Here is a 21,620-nt window from a genome sequence, read left to right on the forward strand (position 1 = left end):
TAAAAATAAAGAAAAAACCTTGAATGAGTAGGTGTCCAAACTTTTGACTGGTACTGTAAATACAGTTGAAGTCAGAAGTTTACATACACCTTAGCCTAGTATATTTAAAGTCCGTTTTTCACAAATCCTGACATTTAATCCTCGTAAAAAGTCCCTGTGTTAGATCAGTTATTATCCCCACTTTATTTTAAGAATTTGAAATGTCTGAATAATAGTAGAGAATTATTTATTTCAGCTTTAATTTCTTTCATCACATTCCCAGTGGGTCAGAAGTTTACATACACTCAATTAGTGTTTGGTAGCATTTCCTAAATTGTTTAACTTGGGTCAAATGTTGTGGGTAGCCTTCCACAAACTTCCCACAATAAGTTGGGTAAATTTTGTCCCATTCCTCCTGAGAGATGGTGTAACTGAGTCAGGTTTGTAGGCCTCCTTGCTCACACACGCTTTTTCAGTTCTGCCCACATTTTTTTCTATAGGTCAGGGCTTTGTGATGGCCACTCCAATACCTTGACTTTGTTGTCCTTAAGCCATTTTGCCACAACTTTGGAAGTATACTTGAGGTCATTGTCCATTTGGAAGACCCATTTGCGACCAAGCTTTAACTTCCTGACTGATGTCTTGAGATGTTGCTTCAATATATCCACATAATTTTCCTCCGTCTATTTTGTGAAGTGCACCAGTGCCTCCTGCAGCAATGTAAACCCACAACATGATGCTGCCACCCCCGGTTGGGATGGTGTTCTTTGGCTTGCATGCCTCCTCCTTTTTTCCTCCAAACATAACAATGGTCATTATGGCCAAACAGTTCTATTTTTGTTTCATCAGACCAGAGGACATTTCTCCAAAAAGTACGATCTTTGTCCCCATGTGCAGTTGCAAACCGTAGTCTGGCTTTTTAATGGCGGTTTTGGAGCAGTGGCTTCTTCCTTGCTGAGCGGCCTTTCAGGTTATTTCGATATAGGACTCGTTTTACTGTGGATATAGATACTTTTGTACCTGTTTCCTCCAGCATCTTCACAAGGTCCTTTGCTGTTGTTCTGGCATTGATTTTCACTTTTCACACAAAAGTACGTTCATCTCTTGGAGACAGAACGTGTCTCCTTCCTGAGTGGTCCCATGGTGTTTATACTTGCTACTATTGTTTGTACAGATGAACGTGGTACCTTCAGGAGTTTGGAAATTGCTCCTAAGAATGAACCAGACTTGTGGAGGTCCACACATTTGTTCTGATGTCTTGGCTGATTTCTTTTGATTTTCCCATGAGGTTAAGCAAAGAGGCACTGAGTTTGAAGGGAGGCCTTGAAATACATCCACAGGTACACCTTCACTTGACTGAAATTATGTCAATTAGCCTATCAGAAGGTTCTAAAGCCATGAAATCATTCTCTGGAATTTTCCAAGCTGTTTAAAGACACAGTCAACTTAGTGTATGTAACCTTCTGACCCACTGGAATTGTGATACAGTGAATTATAAGTGAAATAATCTGTCTGTTTACAATTGTTGGAAAAATGACTTGTGTCACGCACAAAGTAGATGTCCTAACCGATTTGCCAAAACTATAGTTTGTTAACAAAAAATTTGTGGAGTGGTTGAAAAACAAGCTTTATTCCAAAACAAACAAAATTCCAGAAAATGATTTCATGGCTTTAGTGCAAGCTAACAGGCAGGTGTAAGAATATTTAAAGATAATTACACAATGCAGGGAACAATGGAGGTCAATGGAACGCGTTGTTTTTCAGTTCAACATCTGTTTAGAATCTGTGTAAGGGTTCCAGTCTGGGACTCATAGCTACACATGTGACAAGTTCTCATTGGTCCAAATTGTCTATACATTGAGCCTGAAACGGGGTACTTGGTATTTGGCCATTGGCCCAATTTTATTGCAAGGAATTCTAATTGGTCAACCACGGGATAGGCTTGGGTATAAACTACATCCTGTCTCTTTGTTAAGTGTAGAAAACATCGAGAACAGGGGAGAATGAATATCTACCATCCACTTTATAGCATAACAACTATATTTTTCTCCCTCTGATTTGCTTTGGGGTCTGTGTTATTGAAGAATAACATCAACTGATAAACACGGGCCACAAACAGGCAAATAGTGGCGCAGTACAACAGTGGTGTGCAGAACAGCATCTAGGAATGCACAACTTGTCAGAGATTGGCTATTGCAGCAGACGACCACACTGGCTTCTACTCCTATCAGCTAAAAACAAGAAGCGGCTCCAGTGGGGAAGCGATCCTGAACATTGGACTATTGAGGAGTGGAGAAACCTGGTCTGACAAATCCCGGTTCCTGTTGCGTCATGCTGTTGGCAGAGTCAGGATTTGGCATAAGCAACATGAATCCATGGTCCCATCCTGCCTGGTGCCAACGGTACAGGCTGGTGGTGGTGGTGTAATGGTGAGGGGAATGTTTCTGGCACACATTAGGCCCCTTGATACCAATTGAGCAACGTTTCCATTCACCGAAGAATTCAGGATATTCTGGAGGCAAAGGGGGGTCCAACCCGGTACTAGATGGGTGTCCCTAATAAACGTATGCTTAGGTGCCCTGGTCATACCATTTAATTTCAATGAGCATCTGTCTGGGTATTATCAATTCCTCTCAACCTACTTCTTTAGCCCGATTAGCCGACAGAAATTGGTCAATCAAAACCCTATTGCCCTCTATCACATGGAATATACATTTCTAACAATCATATAGATCCTTTTTTAGGCCATAGCTGTGTAGCATAATTCCCTGAAAATCAGGGGTCTTCACTGCAAGGAGACCACCAGAGAGCCACAGGGTGATAGCCAAGAGAGCCTACTTGTACCACCCATCCCTGTACAGGAGAGAGCCAGCAGAAAGGTATGTTCAAACAGACATAACTAAGCAGATTAGAATAGATAATAGCTTTGCAATAAATGTTTCATACAATAACACATGTCAAAATTGTATAGGTGGTTATATTTGTGCAATTTGGAAATGCATTTTTTGCATATCCCAACTCCCCCTGAGAAAACTGTGGAAAACGGGGTCACAGCTAGGGTCAGCCAATTAACCGGCGTCCTTTGAGAAATTGTGGTTAAGTGCCTTGAGTAAGGTCACAACCACCCAACGCTGTAACCTCGAGGCTACCTGCTGCGGTGCAGCTGAGTGAACATAAACAAGCAGAAAAAGCGTTCAAAAGAAACCAACTGTATCTCCAAATTGCATCTTCCAAATCGACCATTTCTGAGTGTGCTTCCTGACATATTATACTGTTGCAGACCAGGGACGATATCCAGTCCCACTGCTTCTGTAGTCTCAGGACACCATCCCACTGAATCAAATCAATACTGTTTATTCCAAAGAGAGAATATGAACACTGCCATCCAGTCAGTGCCTGCTGACACAGCAACATAATCACACCACAATATCAGTGGCCAGACCCAGAATGCATCCCAAATGGCACCCTATTCCCTATGGGCTCTGGTCAAAAGTAGTTCACTATAAAGGGAATAGGGTGCCATTTGGGTGCCATTTGGTGAACTTGAATTTGGGGCCAAGGAAGGAGAGCACTGAGATTGACAGAGACAGGCTCTGGACAGCCTAATACTCCCTATTGGATTCAAATTGGCATCTTAGAGTTGTTACCATAATAGCTTAGCTCCTAAAGCCTCATTAGCAATGCAATGGAAATGTCATTACTGAATCACAAGCTGTATAAAACACTTAGAGAACATTTATGAAGGCGCCTGTTAAGGTGAATGAATCAATCTTCTGCTCTTGTCCAAAAGTTTGTGATGACTGGTGTAGTATAGTGTATCTGATGAATGATCTGTGCGTGTGTGTGTGTATGATTATTTGTGAATTAATTTTACCTTTATTTTTACCAGGCAGGCCCATTAAGAAAAACATTATTTCTGACTCAGTCCTCTGCGTGTGTGTCCCACTTTTAATTCAAGCTTACCTGCGATACGAAAGACAGCCCTCTCCGCCGGGTCCAGCACGTGCACGTGCACGTCTCCAGAAGCAGACTTGGAGCGTTTGATCCGGTGGTGTTTAGGGAGGTTCCAGGGCAGAGTGTCTCCTGGGAATGGAAAGCTGCTTAGCTCACTGGAGCTCTCCTCAGATGCAGCCCGCAACAACGGATACCTCTTAGTACTTTCCTTCAGCTCCTCCATGGCCTGCATGAGCAACACAAGGAAAAATATATGTGTAGTACAGGCCTGGGCAAATACTTTGAATGGAGGGGCACATTAGAATATATTTTTGCCATCGTGGGCCAGAATCATTTTACAGGATTATACATCATGTGTATGACTGTGTTGACAGATATATCTACTGTAAATTACATCCAGATCTGCTACTTATTTAACTTTTTTAACATGCACAGAAATAAACCCCATCCATGTTTTCCTTTTGGTATGTATTTTCAAGAAAGAGAGAGAGCTCAACATTACATTTCAACTACTCAGCCAGTCTGAGGAGTGAAGTCTCTGATGGCATTGAGAGGTGAGAGTCAGTAAGAGATGATCTGTGCCTTGACTTGTTATACTTCGTTACTGAAAATGTCTGTTCACATACATAGGTTGACCAAAGCAGTACAAACATCTTCTGAGCATAACTCCTAATCTTTGGAAAGTTTTGTTAATCGAGAAATGCATAGAACCTCGTCATAGTTCTCCAATCACTGCATCAGATTGAAGATCAATAAACTCAAGTTGCAGGTCAGTGCGAGTGTTATCCACATTGAAGGTGAAAGGAGAGGAAACCAACAGCATGTCATTTTCCAACACTTTGAAATCCTCAAAACGACGAGAAAACTCACCGTTCAAAGCACGCAAAAGCGATGTATACTTCTCCCTCTGGTCATCTCATAGGGAACAGACTATTAGTGTTGGAAGGTGGATGAGATTGTTGGCTTCTACTTGGCGGGTCAGGAGGAGTCATTTTCCCTTGAAGGCTTTGACAAGGCTGTACATCTGATGTGCAAAAAGGCCCTTCCCTTGTAGTTTGGAATTCAGTTCATTCATGAGGGCCATGATGTCCTTGGTGAAGGCAAAAATCAGCCAACCATTCTTTATCTTGCAGTTGAGGGAAATCCAAATATTTTCCATTCATACGGTTTCTATGACTGTAGTTTTCCATGTGGACCAATTTATTGCTGCATTCTGAAAAGTTATCCAAGTATTGTTTCATATGGCTGTGCTTTTTGGGAGTGATATTGGTTCTTGTAGAATTTGTTTAATTTTCTTCCACATTGTTAACTATGAAGTTGTTCATGTTTATGTGTATCCATTGAAAATAGACAAGTGAAAAAATTCTGGGGGTGAGCATGCACATTTTCAATATGTACCAATTGTTCCTCTTTAGTACATTTAGCAATAGGTCTCAAGTAATATCATTGGGTGGCGAGTTGATATAATTCCAAGTACGGGATGTTAAAACCACCCTCAACATAAAACTTCCATTTTTATTCTCAGGGGTTTTATTTGCCCATATACAGTTAAAAAGTCTGAAGTTTACATACACTTAGGATGGAGTCATTAAAACTCGAAACTCGTTTTTCAACCACTCCACGAATTTCTTGTTAACAAACTATAGTTTGACATGACAAAAGTAATTTTTCCAACAACTGTTTACAGACAGATTATTTCACTTACAATTCACTGTATCACAATTCCAGTGGGTCAGAAGTTTACATACACTGAGTTGACTGTGCCTTTAAACAGTTTGGAAATTCAAGAAAATGATGTCATGGCTTCAGAAGCTTCCGATAGGCTAATTTACATAATTTGAGTCAATTGGTGTGGATGTATTTCAAGGCCTACCTTTAAACTCAGTGCCTCTTTGCTTGACATCATGGGAAAATCTAAAGAAATCAACAAAACCTCAGAAAAAAAAGTGTAGACCTCCACAAGTCTGGTTCATCCTTGGGAGCAATTTCCAAACGCCTGAAGGTACCACTTTCATCTGTACAAACAATAGTATGCAAGTATAATCACCATGGGACCACGCATACCGCTCAGGAAGGAGATGCGTTCCGTCTCCAAGAGATGAACGTACTTTGGTGTGAAAAGTGCAAATCAATCCCAGAACAGCAAAGGACCTTGTGAAGATGCTGGAGGAAACAGGTACAAAAGTATCTATATCCACAGTAAAACGAGTCCTATATCAACATAACCTGAAAGGCTGCTCATTTACATTTACATTTAAGTCATTTCGCTGACGCTCTTATCCAGAGCGACTTACATTTAACCTTTTTTATTTTTTATTTAACTAGGCAAGTCAGTTAAGAACAAACTCTTATTTTCAATGACGGCCTAGGAACGGTGGGTTAACTGCCGTGTTCAGGGGCAGAACGACAGATGTGTACCTTGTCAGCTCGGGGATTTGAACTTGCAACCTTTCGGTTACTAGCCCAACGCTCTAACCACTAGGCTACCCTGCCGCCCCTGCTCAGCGAGGAAGAAGCCACTGCTTCAAAACCGCCATAAAAAAGCCAGACTACGGTTTGCAATTGCACATGGGGATAAAGATCATACTTTTTGGAGAAATGTCCTCTGGTCTGATACAAAAATAGAACTGTTTGGCCATAATGACTATCGTTATGTTTGGAGGAAAAAGGGAGACGCTTGCAAGCCGAAGAACACCATCCCAACCGTGAAGCACGGGGGTGGCAGCATCGTGTTGCTTTGCTGCAGGAGGGACTGGTGCACTTCACAAAATAGATGGCATCATGAGGGAAGAAAATGATGACGATTCATTGAAGCAACTTCTCAAGACATCAGTCAGGAAGTTAAAGCTTGGTCGCAAATGGGTCTTCCAAATGAACAATGACCCCAAGCATACTTCCAAAGTTGTGGCAAAATGGCTTAGAAAATGTTCCTATAGAAAATATTTTTGAAACTTTAGAGTGTTTTCTATCCAAATCTACCAATTATATGCATATCCTAGCTTTTAGGCCTGAGTAACAGGCAGTGGGGTCAAACTGTAGAACCCAGTTCTACATTTGAATATAAACATTTATTTGTTCAAACAAAACTATACATATATACATTTTATCTCTGGGACCCTCGGGATGACAAATCAGATCAAGATTACTGAATGTAAGTACATTCACCTTCACATGTGAATGTGTCAAAACAGTTGCCATGATTAAAGTGTTCTGTTGTTGTGCACTATCCTCTAACAAGAGCATGGTCTTTTTTAATGTAATAGCTAGTGTAAATTGGACACAACCGTTAGATGAACAAGAATGTAAGATTTCTGCCAATATAAGACATGTCTACAGTGGTTGCTCAACTAAAAGTTTTAAGATGATGCTGCAGGATTTAAGAGTTAATTTGTGGTTTAGTACGGTACCCTGCGTCACTTCTTCATTGCTTCAGACCAGTGCAAGGGGGAGTTAGAGCACTGATTTTGCTTTTGGGTCCCAAGGCACTAATATGTCTCTAACTGGCAATGAATGGGTAACATAAACCAAATAGAAACTGATAATTGTGCACGACTTGAAAATGAAATTTCAATAAACTGAATGATGAGGAAACTCTGTACTAGATGTTCCGTTCCTCCTGAAAGCCCTAATCTGCTCACCTAAATGAATAGAGATCCTGGTCATGGTGCTACAGTATGTTACAGCATAACCAAAGTGAGGACAATCGGCAATCTGCTGTATACTTATGGCCTATTGTAAACTGAAAGTCACACCTTCTAGTACTCCTCACCCCGCACTTAATACAGTTACCATTCAAACACGAGCTGTTTATCCAAAAAAAATTACATTGCGACCAAAGAGAACAGACAAAATGGACATTGGTTTCATCAAGCCAGCTTCTTCCTATGGTGCTACCCGTTCCAGGGTTAGGACCGAACCACCAGAGGACTTGAAAATGAGCCGGAACCTAAACTAAAAGGCATTTTGGTTTCAGTGCAGTGCATGCTCACCAGGCACAGCAAGGGCCATCCGGACCATTATGCTGTTCTGCTATTTCAAGGATGTGTAACCGAAGAGAGATACCACGAGTGGACACAATCACTGAGATATTTATTTTCCCGGAATCTCCGTTTGGATATTGGTTAGACTACAATTAAGGTATGGAAAAGTTATCCTGTAGTAATGTAGCCTACTCCCGACCGTCACGTTGTACAGAGCCATATTTTCCGTTCCATCCTAATGGAAACCCTGAGGGTTTCATTTTTCTTGGAATAGAAACACCAAAATATTAATCAAGTTAATTAAGCAAAATGTCTTAAAATAAATCCCATATACAGTGGGGAGAACAAGTATTTGATACACTGCTGATTTTTGCAGGTTTTCCTACTTACAAAGCGTGTAGAGGTCTGTAATTGTTATCATAGGTACACTTCAACTGTGTGAGACAGAATCTAAAAACAAAAATCCAGAAAATCACATTGTATGATTTTTAAGTAATTCATTTGCATTGTATTGCATGACATAAGTATTTGATCACCTACCAACCAGTAAGAATTCCGGCTCTCACAGACCTGTTAGTTTTTCTTTAAGAAGCCCCCCTATTCTCCACTCATTACCTGTAACAGATTTCTATCTCTTCCTCCTCCTCGGACGAGGAGAGGCGAGACGGATCAGATGACCAATATGCAGCGTGGTAGTTAGACATAATGAATTTATTGAACAAGACAAAAAACGAACTATACTTGATACTAAACAAAATAACAAAACGAATGTAGACTGACCTGAACGTAAGAACTTACATGTAACGAAGAACGCACGAACAGGAAAAACAGACTACACAAAAGAACGAACGTACAAACAAACCGAGACAGTCCCGTGTGGGGCGACAAACACAGACACAGGAGACAACCACCCACCACAATCAATGTGAAAACACCTACCTTAATATGGCTCTCAATCAGAGGAAATGAAAACCACCTGCCTCTAATTGAGAACCATATCAGGTCACCGTTAACAAACATAGAAACACATAACATAGACTACCCACCCAAACTCACGCCCTGACCGTCAAACACATACAAAATAACAGAAAACCGGTCAGGAACGTGACATTACCTGTATTAACTGCACCTGTTTGAACTCATTACCTGTATAAAAGACACCTGTCCACACACTCAACCAAACAGTCTCCAACCTCTCCACAATGGCCAAGACCAGAGAGCTGTGTAAGGACATGGGATGGGCTACAGGACAATAGGCAAGCAGCTTGGTGAGAAGGCAACAACTGTTGGCGCAATTATTAGAAAATGGAAGAAGTTCAAGATGACGGTCAATCACCCTCGGTCTGGGGCTCCATGCAAGATCTCATCTCGTGGGGCATCAATGATCATGAGGAAGGTGAGGGATCAGCCCAGAACTACACGGTAGGACCTGGTCAATGACCTGAAGAGAGCTGGGACCACAGTCTCAAAGAAATCCATTAGTAACACAATATGCCGTCATGGATTAAAATCCTGCAGCGCACGCAAGGTCCCCCTGCTCAAGCCAGCGCATGTCCAGGCCCGTCTGAAGTTTGCTAATGACCAGCTGGATGATCCAGAGGAGGAATGGGAGAAGGTCATGTGGTCTGATGAGACAAAAATAGAGCTTTTTGGTCTAAACTCCACTCGCCGTGTTTGGAGGAAGAAGAAGGATGAGTACAACCCCATGAACACCATCCCAACCGTGAAGCATGGAGGTGGAAACATAATTCTTTGGGGATGCTTTTCTGCAAAGGGGACAGGACGACTGCACCGTATTGAGGGGAGGATGGATGAGGCCATGAATCGCGAGATCTTGGCCAACAACCTCCTTCCCTCAGTAAGAGCATTGAAGATGGGTCGTGGCTGGGTCTTCCAGCATGACAACGACCCGAAACACACAGCCAGGGCAACTAAGGAGTGCCTCTGTAAGAAAGGTCCTGGAGTGGCCTAGCCAGTCTCCAGACCTGAACCCAATAGAAAATCTTTGGAGGGAGCTGAAAGTCCGTATTGCCCAGCAACAGCCCCGAAACCTGAAGGATCTGGAGAAGGTCTGTATGGAGGAGTGGGACAAAATCCCTGCTGCAGTGTGTGCAAACCTGGTCAAGAACTACAGGAAACGTATGATCTCTGTAATTGCAAACAAAGGTTTCTGTGCCAAATATTAAGTTCTGCTTTTCTGATGTATCAACTACTTATGTCATGCAATAAAATGCAAATTAATGTCCTAGCCTACCTCTTTCAGGTAATAAAATAAATTCAGTATTAGCCTTATAATTAGCTAATTAATGATGGGTTATGCAGAATATGCGCAATATGCAAGTACCTGTGTTCCGCTGGCCTATCCTTAAAAAAGTAGTAAAATGTAGTGTAGTAAAAGCTAGACTAGAATAGCTTGCTGTACCTTATTACTTATTTTTTTGCATTTCTTATACCAATAGACTATTCGAAGAGGAACTCAACCTCTTTTTTTTTGAATGTTAAATACAGCAGCCAATAGAACTCACGGGCCGTTTGAAAGAAGAGTGAACACGCTATGGGAGTAAGCTATAGATAGCAGTTATTCAGACCCATAACCACTCAATCAATCTTCGTGAAGACAAGTGAAAGCCTTCTGCATCTAATTCTAGTCCTTTATTATTCAAGGATGTCATTAGAATGATTGAGATAAGGACAACTAAACGTATTTTGTTGAAAGCGAGGAAGGAATTAAGCAACAATAGAGAGAAAGAGGAGGTATGCTAATAACATTAGGGGAAATATACAATATACAGTGCATTTTGAAAGTATTCAGACCCCTTGGATTTTTCCACATTTTGTTACGTTACAGCCATATTCTAAAATGGATTACAACGTTTGTTTTCCTCATCAATTTACACACAATACCCCATAATGACAAAGCATAAACAGATTTTTGGAAATTTTTGCAAATATATTAAAATAAAAAATCATAAATACCTTATTTACATAAGTATTCAGACCCTTTGCTATGAGACTCGAAATTGAGCAAACACCAAGCCATGAGATCAAAGGATTTGTCTGGAGAGCTCCGAGACAGGATTGTGCCGAGGTACAGATCTGGGGAAGGGTACCAAAACATTTCCGCAGCATTGAAGGTCCCCAAGAACACAATGGCCGCCTGGCCAAACTGAGCAATTGGGGGAGAAGGGCCTTGGTCAGGGAGGTGACCAAGAAAACCATGGTCACTCTGATAGAGCTCTAGAGTTCCTCTGTGGAGATGGGAGAACCTTCCAGAAGAACAACCATCTCTGCAGCAATCTACCAATTAGTCCTTTATGGTAGAGTGGCCAGATGGAAGCCACTCCTCAGTAAAAAAGGAGCATGACAGCCCACTTGGAGTTTGCCAAAAGCCACCTAAAGACTCTCAGGCCATAAGAAACAAGATTCTCTGGTCTGATGAAACCAAGATTGAACTATTTGGCCTTAATGCCAAGCATCATGTCTGTAGGAAACCTGGCACCATTCTTACAGTGAACCATGGTAGTGACAGCATCATGCTGTGGGGATGTTTTTCAGCGGCAGGGACTGGGAGACAAGTCAGGATCGAGGGAAAGATGAGCGGAGCAAAGTAGAGATCCTTGATGAAAACCTGCTCCTGCGCACTCAAGATCTCAAACTGGGGCGAAGGTTCACCTTCCAACAGTTCAACAACTCTAAACAAAGCCAAGACAACGCAGGAGTGGTTTTGGGTCAAGTCTCTGAATTTCCTTGAGTGGCCCAGCCAGAGCCTGGACTTGAACCCGATAGAACATCTCTGAAGAGACCTGTGCAGCAACCGTGTTATAACAGGTTCTTGAATTATACATTGAGAGTGCCGCAGAAGATGCACTGAAAATAACAGCACTGGCCTAAATCACAAGGGATAGAGTACCACATTATGAGTCAAAATAACCATAAAACCTAGCGGTCAAACAAGGAAATGGCTCCAATCCTTTTTCCACCATACATTTTTTCCATAGGGGATTATAGAAATACTTCAAATAAGGGCTGTGTTTCGTTTTAAAATAAGGACTGGCATGACGTTTTGATAACTGTGTAAATCTCTCTAGGACAAGGTGACTTTTATCAATATATTCAACTGTATTTAATCCCTAAAAATGAAATGCTAATTAGCTGCTAATGTGGCTATCATAAAGAACTACAAATGCCTTGATGATCTGGACAAGACTGCCGAAACAAGGCTAAGGTTAAGACTCTGGATCTAATGTTAGTTAAATGTATTAATGAATAAATTGGCTACATTTCTTTAAATTGACAATTCTGTGAACTGTCTTGTGCAAGTTTTAAATTGCCACAATACCTGTTAGCAAAGGTGTCAGCTAGAAATGACGTGCAGGAGCTAACAGGGATTTGTAGCCTTGCATGTTTACTTTGATGCAAATTAGCATTATCAGATCTGAGAGTAAATAGAGCTGAATATGTTGATGAAGCCACCTTGTCCAATAGAGATTTACATGGTTATCAAAATGTCACGCCAGGGAAAGCCTACACGAAACACAGCCCTTATTTTAAGTGTTTCTAAAATTTACTATGGGAAAAATGAATGGTGGAAAACGATTGGAACCATTTCCCTGTTTGACCGCTAGGTTTTATGGGTATTATGACACCTTCACCGGGGCTCTATTGCTCTTATACTGTATCATTCATTGTACTTTGTCAGCCTATCAACAACTAATATGTTTGTCCATGTCAGAGTCATCAGTGTGTGTCCACTTTCCACCAAGATATTACAAGTAACAAAAGTACCCATCTCGGGAAGTCATCCCCAAATTAGTTCCTTATCCCTAAATTACATTATTCTATTCAGAGCAGCATTGCCTTCTGCCTGGATTGCACCCAAGCATGTCCAAGATGAAGGCAACTGTTTGAGTTCCTAGGCAAAACCTTGAGGAATTTTACAGGTTATGCTACTCCTGAAAGTTCTCTGGATGTAAAATAAACACGGAAAATCAATCAGTGTTGGTCCATTTGAATCGACTTTGGAAGTGCACAAATCACTCGCAGATCATTGAGTGAGGCCAAGAATTGTAGAAAGTACGCGTGGATGGATGTGTCTCAACAGTCTTAGACAACTCCTTTTCCTCCTCTAATTTTCTTTATGCCACAAATGACAGAGCAAATAATTGGATAATGTAAACACAGTTTGTAGCGGCCCTTTGACAGGGGAAAGGATAGCACCATATTGTAATGACCCGGCTGGGTCATAAAGGGAAAAGAGACGGACTCTAGGTGTGCAGGTCAGAACACAGGTTTATTCATAAACTGGGCTATTGTTCCGGCCACAACCCACGCCGCTAAATGCCGAACGTACACAATGTTACCCTGTCGGGTCAAGAGTCACTCTCATAGGAACAGATCAAGGCACGAACAGAAGAGAGAGAACAATGAGACAGTAATCCCTATTTATGCATTTCCAAATCCCGCGGTATTACCCATCATATCCCCCCAACCTTTCCATCTGTCCTGACATATTCAACCCCTGCTAGTAGCCATGAGAACAATAACACACCCACAAACACAGAACACAATACCGGGTCGTTACATAGCCCCCTCCTTTCTAAACCCTAGCCCCTAGGGTTACACAACAAAATCCTTAAAACGACCCGGAGGTCGCATCAGTCTCTTGGGCCTCCCCGTGACTCTCAGCGGTGGCCCCCCAGAACGCTCCTCTGCCCCAATGTCATTTCCAGCGCCCTCCGAAGAAGCAGCCCCCTCCCCAGGCTCAGGTTGTGCTAGAGTCTCCTCGTTAGACTGTTCCCGTGGGCTCACATCAGAGCCCTCACTCCCATTCCCTACCGTTTTCCTCCCTCTGTAGGGTGCCAATCGATCCCGGTGGACCACCACCTTCCTGCTCCGTGGGGGAACCTCCACCCAGTACGTCACCTCCCCCACTCTCTCTATCACCAGACACGGCCCCACCCATGCACTGTCCAGCTTTGGGCACCGCCCCTTCTTGCGCGTGGGGTTGTGAAGCCACACACATTCTCCCGCTCCAAAGTGCCTCCCCCTAGCGCGCGAGTCGTAGTGACGCTTTTGGCGCACCCCTGCGTTTTCGAGTTGCTCTCTTGCGAAGGTGTGAGCCGCTTCTAACCGGTTCTGCAGACGACACACATAGTTCGGGCCAGGCAAAACCCCGTCGTCATTATCAGGAGGGTGGCCAAACGTTAGTTCGGCTGGGGTGCGCAACTCACGACCTAACATTAGTAGTGCTGGGGAGCACGCAGTCGATTCTTGAACAGCCGACCTACACGCCATAAGAATAAACGGTAAGTGGGTGTCCCAATCTCTCTGGTGTTTTGAGGTAACGATGGCCAGCTGCTGTGCTAATGTTCTGTTAAATCTTTCCACCAACCCATCGCTCTGCGGGTGAAGCGGAGTAGTGCGCGTCTTCTCCGCGCCCAACCGTCTACACAACTCTGAGAACACCCGTGACTCGAAGTTTCTTCCCTGGTCGCTGTGAATAGACTGTGGCACCCCAAACCGACTGATTATTCCCCCCACCAACGCATCAGCTATTGTCCCCGCCTCCTGGTCTGGGAGAGCGTAAGCCTCCGGCCACTTGGTGAAGTAGTCCATGGCGGTTAGAATCCACCTGTTACCGCTGTCTGTGGTTGGAAACGGCCCTACTATGTCTACCCCCAGTCTCTCCATGGGCTCCCCTACTGGGAATTGTTGTAGGAGGGCGTGTGACTGACCTGGAGGTCCTTTTTTAGCAGCACACTCGTCGCACTGCCTACAAAAGTCCTCAACATCCCTCCTGTGCCTTGCCCAATAGAAGCCTTTACGCATGCGCTTTAACGTTTTGGAGACCCCAAAATGCCCTGCGCCTACTCCCCCATGAAGCTGCTGTAACACGCTCCCCTGCAGCCTTTTGGGCACCACTACCTGCCACGTAATTTCTCCAGTCGCTGGCTTTTTCCACCCCCTCTGGAGCACTCCCTCAGCCACTCTAAGGACTGTGAATTTAGCCCACAGTCCTTTGGTGACTGGTGATAGAGGGGCTACTTCCCCCCACGGCGGTCGTCTTCTCTCTTCCACCCACCGCAGCACAGGACGCAGCTCTGCGTCCTCCTCCTGGCGACGCCTCCACTCCCCAACGTCCACAGCCTCAAGCTCCCGGCACTCTGTCACACTCAGCTGACTCACCGTGGCGGTGACTCCCTCCTCCCTGCACAGTTCTCTCTCTCGCTCCACCCGTTTGGCGCAGTACCCACAGCCATCCTCAGCACACGGGCGGCGGGACAAGGCGTCTGCATTGCTGTGGCGAAGGCCGGCTCTGTGCTCCACCTGGAAGTCGTAGGGTTGTAGCTCCTCCAGCCAGCGGGCAATCTGACCCTCTGGCTCTTTGAAGGAGAGAAGCCACTGCAGGGCGGAGTGATCCGTCCGGACCACAAACGGCAGGCCCCCCAGGTAGTACTTGAAATGGCGTACTGCTGCCACGACAGCCAAAAGCTCTCTCCTTGTCACGCAGTAGCGTTTTTCAGCCTTATCAAAAGTCCTGCTGTAATAAGCTACTACGTGTTCCCCATCAGGACCCCGCTGAGCCAGCACAGCCCCCAACCCCTCATTGCTTGCGTCGGTGTCCAGGATGAACGGACGGTTCGGGTCTGGTGAGGCCAGGACAGGGGCCTCCATCAGGGCCCGTTTGAGGGCCTCAAACGCCCGCTGGTGCTCTTCGGTCCACTGAAAAACAGTGTCCTCCTTGAGTAGCTGGTTCAAAGGAGCCGCTATCCCCGCAAACCCCTTCACAAACCTACGATAGTAGGATGCCAGTCCCAGGAAGCTCTTAACCTCTTTTTTTCCCCCTGGAACTGGCCACCCCCTCACAGCCTCTACTTTGTCTGGCATCGTGCTGATGCCCTCACCACCCAGCTGATGCCCCAGGAACGCCACCTCCCTTTGCATGAAATGGCACTTTCCCGGATGTAATTTTAGCCCCGCCCCCGAGATTCTCTCCAACACTCGCCTAATTGCCCCCAGTGCCCCCTCAAACAATGTGCCGTGCACCAATATGTCGTCTAGGTACACAACACACTCGTCTCTCGGAACCCCCGCCAGCACTCTGTCCATGAGCCTCTCAAAGGTGGCAGGAGCATTACAGAGCCCGAAGCACAGCACCTTGAACTGCCAATGGCCCCTATCTGTGGAGAAGGCCGTTTTTTCACGTGCCCCTGGCGAGAGGGGCACCTGCCAGTAGCCACTGCGCAGATCAAGGGAGGAGAACCACGAGGACCCTCTCACGTGGTCTAGCGACTCATCAATCCTCGGTAGGGGATAAGAGTCTTTAGTGGTGACAGAATTTAGGCCCCTGTAGTCAACACAAAACCTAAGTTTACCCCCTTTCTTAGGCACCATGACGACCGGCGCGGACCATGGGCTATCTGATGGCTCAATGAAATCAGCCCGCAACATGTCAACAATAGCTGTGTCTGCTGCTTCCCTCCTGGCAAGGGGAATACGACGGGGCCGAATTTTAATGGGTCGGGCGTCCCCAGTGTCTATTTCGTGCTGAACTAGGTGCGTTTGTCCTACCTCATCTTCCCCCCAAGCGAAGCTATCTTTAAAGTCCAACAGCAGCTGCTTTAACTGTCTCTGTTGTCCCTCATCCAGACCCTGACAGTTCTTCAGCCACACAGCCTCGACGGCGTCGATAGCTTCCTCCTTCCCCCCGTCGGGCTGATGGGTTGAAGGGGCCAGTGTGTTTTGGGCTACTGGGCTGCCTGTGCTTGCACCATGATGGGGAGTGAAGGCCGTCGCCGCCGGAGACAGCTGCTGGGATGGCACAACGACCAAGGGAGCAGCCGGGATGACCGGTGGAGTTTCTGCAAGCTTGGAGGAAGACGGAGGAACAGCCCTGCCCCCTGCTGGCCCTCCCGAAGGCGACATTCCCACTGTGGGCCTCCCCGACAGCCTCAAAGTACCTGACGCTAAGTCCAACTGAGCCCCACAGTTTTTCAAAAAGTCCATTCCCAGTATACAGGGGTCCTGCACCGCTGCTACCCACACCGGACACCCCACAGTTCTCCCCCCCACAGTCACAGATAGCTGACACTTCCCTAACATGGGGGCTAGCTCCCCCGTGACAGTCCGTAGCTGGACATGGGTCGGCTCCACCCGCACCCCAACAGGTAGTATGTCTGGTCTCACCAGGGTTACTGTAGAGCCCGTGTCGACCAGGGCCAAACATTCCACCCCCTCTACCTTGACGACGACATTGCAGAAGTCCCCAACGGTGGTACGTCCCACCACAACTACCGGACTAGGAAACACGGCGGCAGCTACACCCTGGGGGAGCAGGACCCCACCCTCTTGTCTGCGCTGCTGGGTACCTCCTTTGCTTACAGTGGGTTCGGGGGCGGGGGGGTGGGCCCGCGCTGCCCCCTGCGCGAGAACCCGTTGTCGTTTCCCTGGTGACGGGGGAATCTGCCACACTCCCGCTGAATGTGGCCAGGTTGGCCACAACCCCAGCAGACAATAGGAGTTGAGCTGACACTGCGACGTTGCCTGGAGCCCCTCTCCATGACAAGCGAAGCAGTCTTGACCAGCCCGCCCAACTCGTCAACCCACTCTGGCTTTGTGACCCCTGGCACCCCAGCCACCGCTGCTCTCACCTCTGGTTGACTGGTGACTTCCACTCTCACTCCCTCACCCCAGATCAGCTCCCTCTTCCTGGCTATCTCCACTGCAGCCTGCAGAGATGGTGGGTCCGCCATCTGAACATGCTTACCCAGTTCGGTGGAAGAGAGCGCTCTAATAAAACTGTCCCGTGCCAGCTCGTCTTGCACCCCAATCGGCATAGTTGCATAAGCCCGCCTGGTCAGGCTCAGAATACCACTTGCCAACGCCTTTAATGATTCCCCCTGAAGTCTCTTTTTGTTACACAGTTCAATACGCAGCATGTTGGGCTGCGCGTCGCTGCCGAAACGGCCCACTAGCGCACCGTAGTCGCCCCTATCGCCCGGGGCTAGCGTTAGCAGGCATTCCGACGCCTCCTCCGCCAGGCTCAGGGCAAGCTGTAACGCTTTCGTCTCGTCAGACCACCTCCCGGCTCTAGCCAACAACTCGAATTGAGTGAAAAAAACTTCCCATTTACCTTGTCCATTGAACTTTGGTAGTTTAGCCGCTACCGTGGCTAATGGCAATAGGTCGCCGCCATCTCTGTTTACCTTAGCAGGCCCAGCCATTTCCGCACCCGGTGACGTCGATATCCCCGTCGCCGTGACGTCAGCTCTCGAGCGATGCGAAGGAAAACCCGCCAGTTCTGCCATCTTGCTGACTGACAATTTAACTCCCGCCATGTGGCTCTCCAGCTTCCCTACGGCAGTCGCCGCCTGACCCTCCCGACCGGGTACCCCCGAGCCCACAACGGACACTTTGTCCGACTCTTCCTTAATTTTCCGCCTCGCCCCAAGCGACATGACCGTAGATGCGAGTCACGCTAAAGCCAACCCGGCCTATACTGAACAGCTAACTCGCCTAGTCACGATCCCGTAGTTCGAAAGCACTTCTGACACCAATGTAATGACCCGGCTGGGTCATAAAGGGAAAAGAGACGGACTCTAGGTGTGCAGGTCAGAACACAGGTTTATTCATAAACTGGGCTATTGTTCCGGCCACAACCCACGCCGCTAAATGCCGAACGTACACAATGTTACCCTGTCGGGTCAAGAGTCACTCTCATAGGAACAGATCAAGGCACGAACAGAAGAGAGAGAACAATGAGACAGTAATCCCTATTTATGCATTTCCAAATCCCGCGGTATTACCCATCATACCCCCCCAACCTTTCCATCTGTCCTGACATATTCAACCCCTGCTAGTAGCCATGAGAACAATAACACACCCACAAACACAGAACACAATACCGGGTCGTTACAATATTTTATCACCTATGCAGTATGATAACAAAGGTCGCGGAAACGGTCCTACTATTCTATTAAAATCTTGAGAAGCCCACTGATCTAATTGTCTTCTGAGGGGAACTTCTGCACCACAACTATCTGTTGGCTCTATCTGCACAGATTTACATTGGTAGTGGTTTGTGTTTTCTCAATCTTCCCCATTCCCATAACTTTATGACTCCTTAAACTATTTCAAAGACAGCAGTCAAATGTATTACATTTCTCCTAAACAGTCGCAGGACATTTATAAAAAATAAAAACAATGTTTTCTTCATACTGTATGTACCATTCCAGATGTATGACGACATGACGTTAGTTTGTAGCGAAATTACATACTGGATTATTATTGTACACCTGCTATTTGACTTTTGATGCTAATACTACTGCATGATCAAAGTCATGCTCCAAAAACACAAATGATAGCTTGTTGTCGACAATATTGGAGAAGTCACAACAGTTTCGATGACACAAGCCCACATTATAGCCTACTAAACCGCATCGATGATGCGGCAAGATGTCCACACCATATGAGTCATTCGGTAAAACAGTGGATGTTTGTATACTCACGTTAACAACCTTGACTGCACTGGTCCAACCGCGGTACCTCTCCGCGACTTGTTATACAGCCATAAATACTGCTACCTGGTTGACTTGCGAATGTCCGCCGGCCCGTTTCACAAAATCCCTGTTTAAATTTAAAGAGCCGTCGAAAGGCAGCGCCTTGGTCTGTATCCGGCTTTGGGATGTTTAAATAGCTGGTGAGTCGAGAGGCTCCGGTGAAGATGACCTGCTTTGCTGAATCTGCACTGCCAGCGGAAGTCTGAGGCTGCCACACACCACCCGCAAAGTGATGGTTGAATCAAGCCATGTAAAATACATAGTTTCAATTGTATTAGTAGTAGTATTAGTAGTTTGCGAGATATATACATGGCATAGCCTACACTGTCGAACAAAATATTCTTTGCAGTTTCCTTTTCCATCTCATGGATAGGTTCGCAGAGGCACATGGGCAAAATTATGAGATCAGACTGTACAGCTAATTATAGAAGCACTATGGAGTGCAATAACTCAGTTAACGGGATGATGAATATGATTAGGAAAAAATTGCAAACGATGCTAAATATTCCACTTTACTGCACAGGACACCATACGCATTGCATTTTCTTATGGGCCTACACTGATCATCAACTGGTCTGTTCTCAGTGGGAATAACAGTGTAAAATCGTAAATTTTACAGAACTTGTCCCGATGGGTGTTTTTAAATCACTGATGAAGGATTTTGAGGCTGATTCCCTGACCTGTCAATGTTTTTAATTTGCTGTTTTTGATATTGTTATACTCTTGTGAATTCAATGGTTTTTACTAGATTACTTGTAGTTTTTCATGTTGTCTGTCTGTAATTTTTGTAATCTCAGCCAGGCTAAGCAGAGCCATCATATGATATCCAAAATGTCCATGGCAAAATGGCATTTAACACACTTCTGGTGTGAATCCTGAGGTTTTGACATTCTGAGCCCTTACATTTCATCTTTCAGTGAAAAGTAATTTGTTTGAGCACCACATTAGTTTGTTTGTCTCCCACTTGCAGTTTGGATGGTTGTGGACAAGGAAAGAGGGTGGTAGTACTGGAAGGCTGTCCTCCCCCTTGTATTAGTGAACTATGTGTGCCATCTGTCCTGAGTGACAGTCTTGGTGCCAGCTTTACCCTTTTGTGCAAAGAGCTGATCCTTATCAACCACATCGGTCCATGCCTGCCTGAAGAGTACTAGCGAGAACGGCATGAGGGCCCCATACAATACATTTCTAGACATCTGAATCACTGCTGGCAGGAAAGCTGCATGGTAACCTATTTCAGGGAGAAGACAAGTTCTCTCGCTGTGAAGACTTAACAAAAATGTGAATGATGAAAGGAAACACCACATGTCCTAAAAGTGACAAAGTGTACAGTTGGTTAAAAGTCTTAAGGGGCCCTGGGACAAAAAATAATTGTTCTAATCCTATTGAATCCATTGACTGCCACAGCCGGTTTGCTTCACTGCTATAAGCAAATTTTGGGCAAAAAGGCCAGTAAGAAAGGAATGATCTTCCTTGACACAGTGGACTGTTATTTCTCACCTTTCCACAGTTACTGGTTCTGTCACAGCCTTCCGTGCCCCGTCTTTTTATTTTTCTCCCTGCAGGAGTGGGTGTTTTCTGTTCAGAAAGCACTGACACCTCTGCTATAGATATGACATGCTTCTCTTTTCAAATCAAAGTTTATTTGTCACGTGCGGCAAATACAACAGGTGTAGACCTTACAGTGAAATGCTTCCTTACAGACCCTAACCAAAAGTACCATTTTTAAGTAAAAACAGGTATTAGGTGAACAATAGATAAGTAAAGAAATAAAAACAAAAGTAAAAAGACTAAAAAATAACAGTGGCGAGGCTATATACAGGCACTGGTTAGTCAGGCTAATTGAGGTAGTATGTACATGTTAAAGTGACTATGCATGTATGACAAACAGAGAGTAGCAGCAGCATAAAAGAGGGGTTGCGGGGGGGGGGGGACACAATGCATATAGTCCGTGTAGCCATTTGATTCAGGAGTCTTATGGCTAGGGGGTAAAAGCTATTGAGAAGCCTTTTGGTCCTAGACTTGGTGCTCCGGTACCGCTTGCCATGCGGTAGTAGAGAGAACAGTCTATGACTGGGGTGGCTGGAGTCTTTGACAATTTTTATGGCCTTCCTCTGACACCGCCAAGTGTAGAGGTCCTGGTTGGCAGGCA

The 21,620-nt window shown here is 45.4% G+C and overlaps 2 protein-coding genes across 2 annotated transcripts in view; both read right to left on the reverse strand.

Moving 5' to 3' along the window:
* LOC129830611 (uncharacterized) overlaps positions 1–19,828 on the reverse strand; it is a 248,671-nt gene extending 228,843 nt beyond the window's left edge. The window contains exons 1-2 of the mRNA XM_055893164.1: positions 19,421–19,828; positions 3,943–4,159 (exon numbers count right to left, since the gene is read on the reverse strand). Of these exons, the coding sequence (XP_055749139.1) occupies positions 3,943–4,156 (214 nt within the window). The 5' untranslated portion in view covers positions 4,157–4,159; positions 19,421–19,828. The remainder of the gene's footprint in view (positions 1–3,942; positions 4,160–19,420) is intronic.
* LOC129831467 (uncharacterized) lies at positions 13,138–15,928 on the reverse strand. Its single transcript, XM_055894873.1, has one exon. It carries the CDS (start codon positions 15,855–15,857, stop codon positions 13,530–13,532), a length of 2,328 nt encoding a protein of 775 aa, XP_055750848.1. The 5' UTR covers positions 15,858–15,928; the 3' UTR covers positions 13,138–13,529.
* Positions 19,829–21,620: the final 1,792 nt, after the last annotated feature.

This window comes from Salvelinus fontinalis, chromosome 32 (genome assembly GCF_029448725.1).
Source record: "Salvelinus fontinalis isolate EN_2023a chromosome 32, ASM2944872v1, whole genome shotgun sequence".
NCBI lineage: Eukaryota > Metazoa > Chordata > Actinopteri > Salmoniformes > Salmonidae > Salvelinus > Salvelinus fontinalis.

What these genes read in the sequence shown, in the direction of transcription:
- LOC129831467 (XM_055894873.1), bottom strand. Translation starts at nt 15,857, where the DNA reads ATGCAAAGGGAGGTGGCGTTCCTGGGGCATCAGCTGGGTGGTGAGGGC.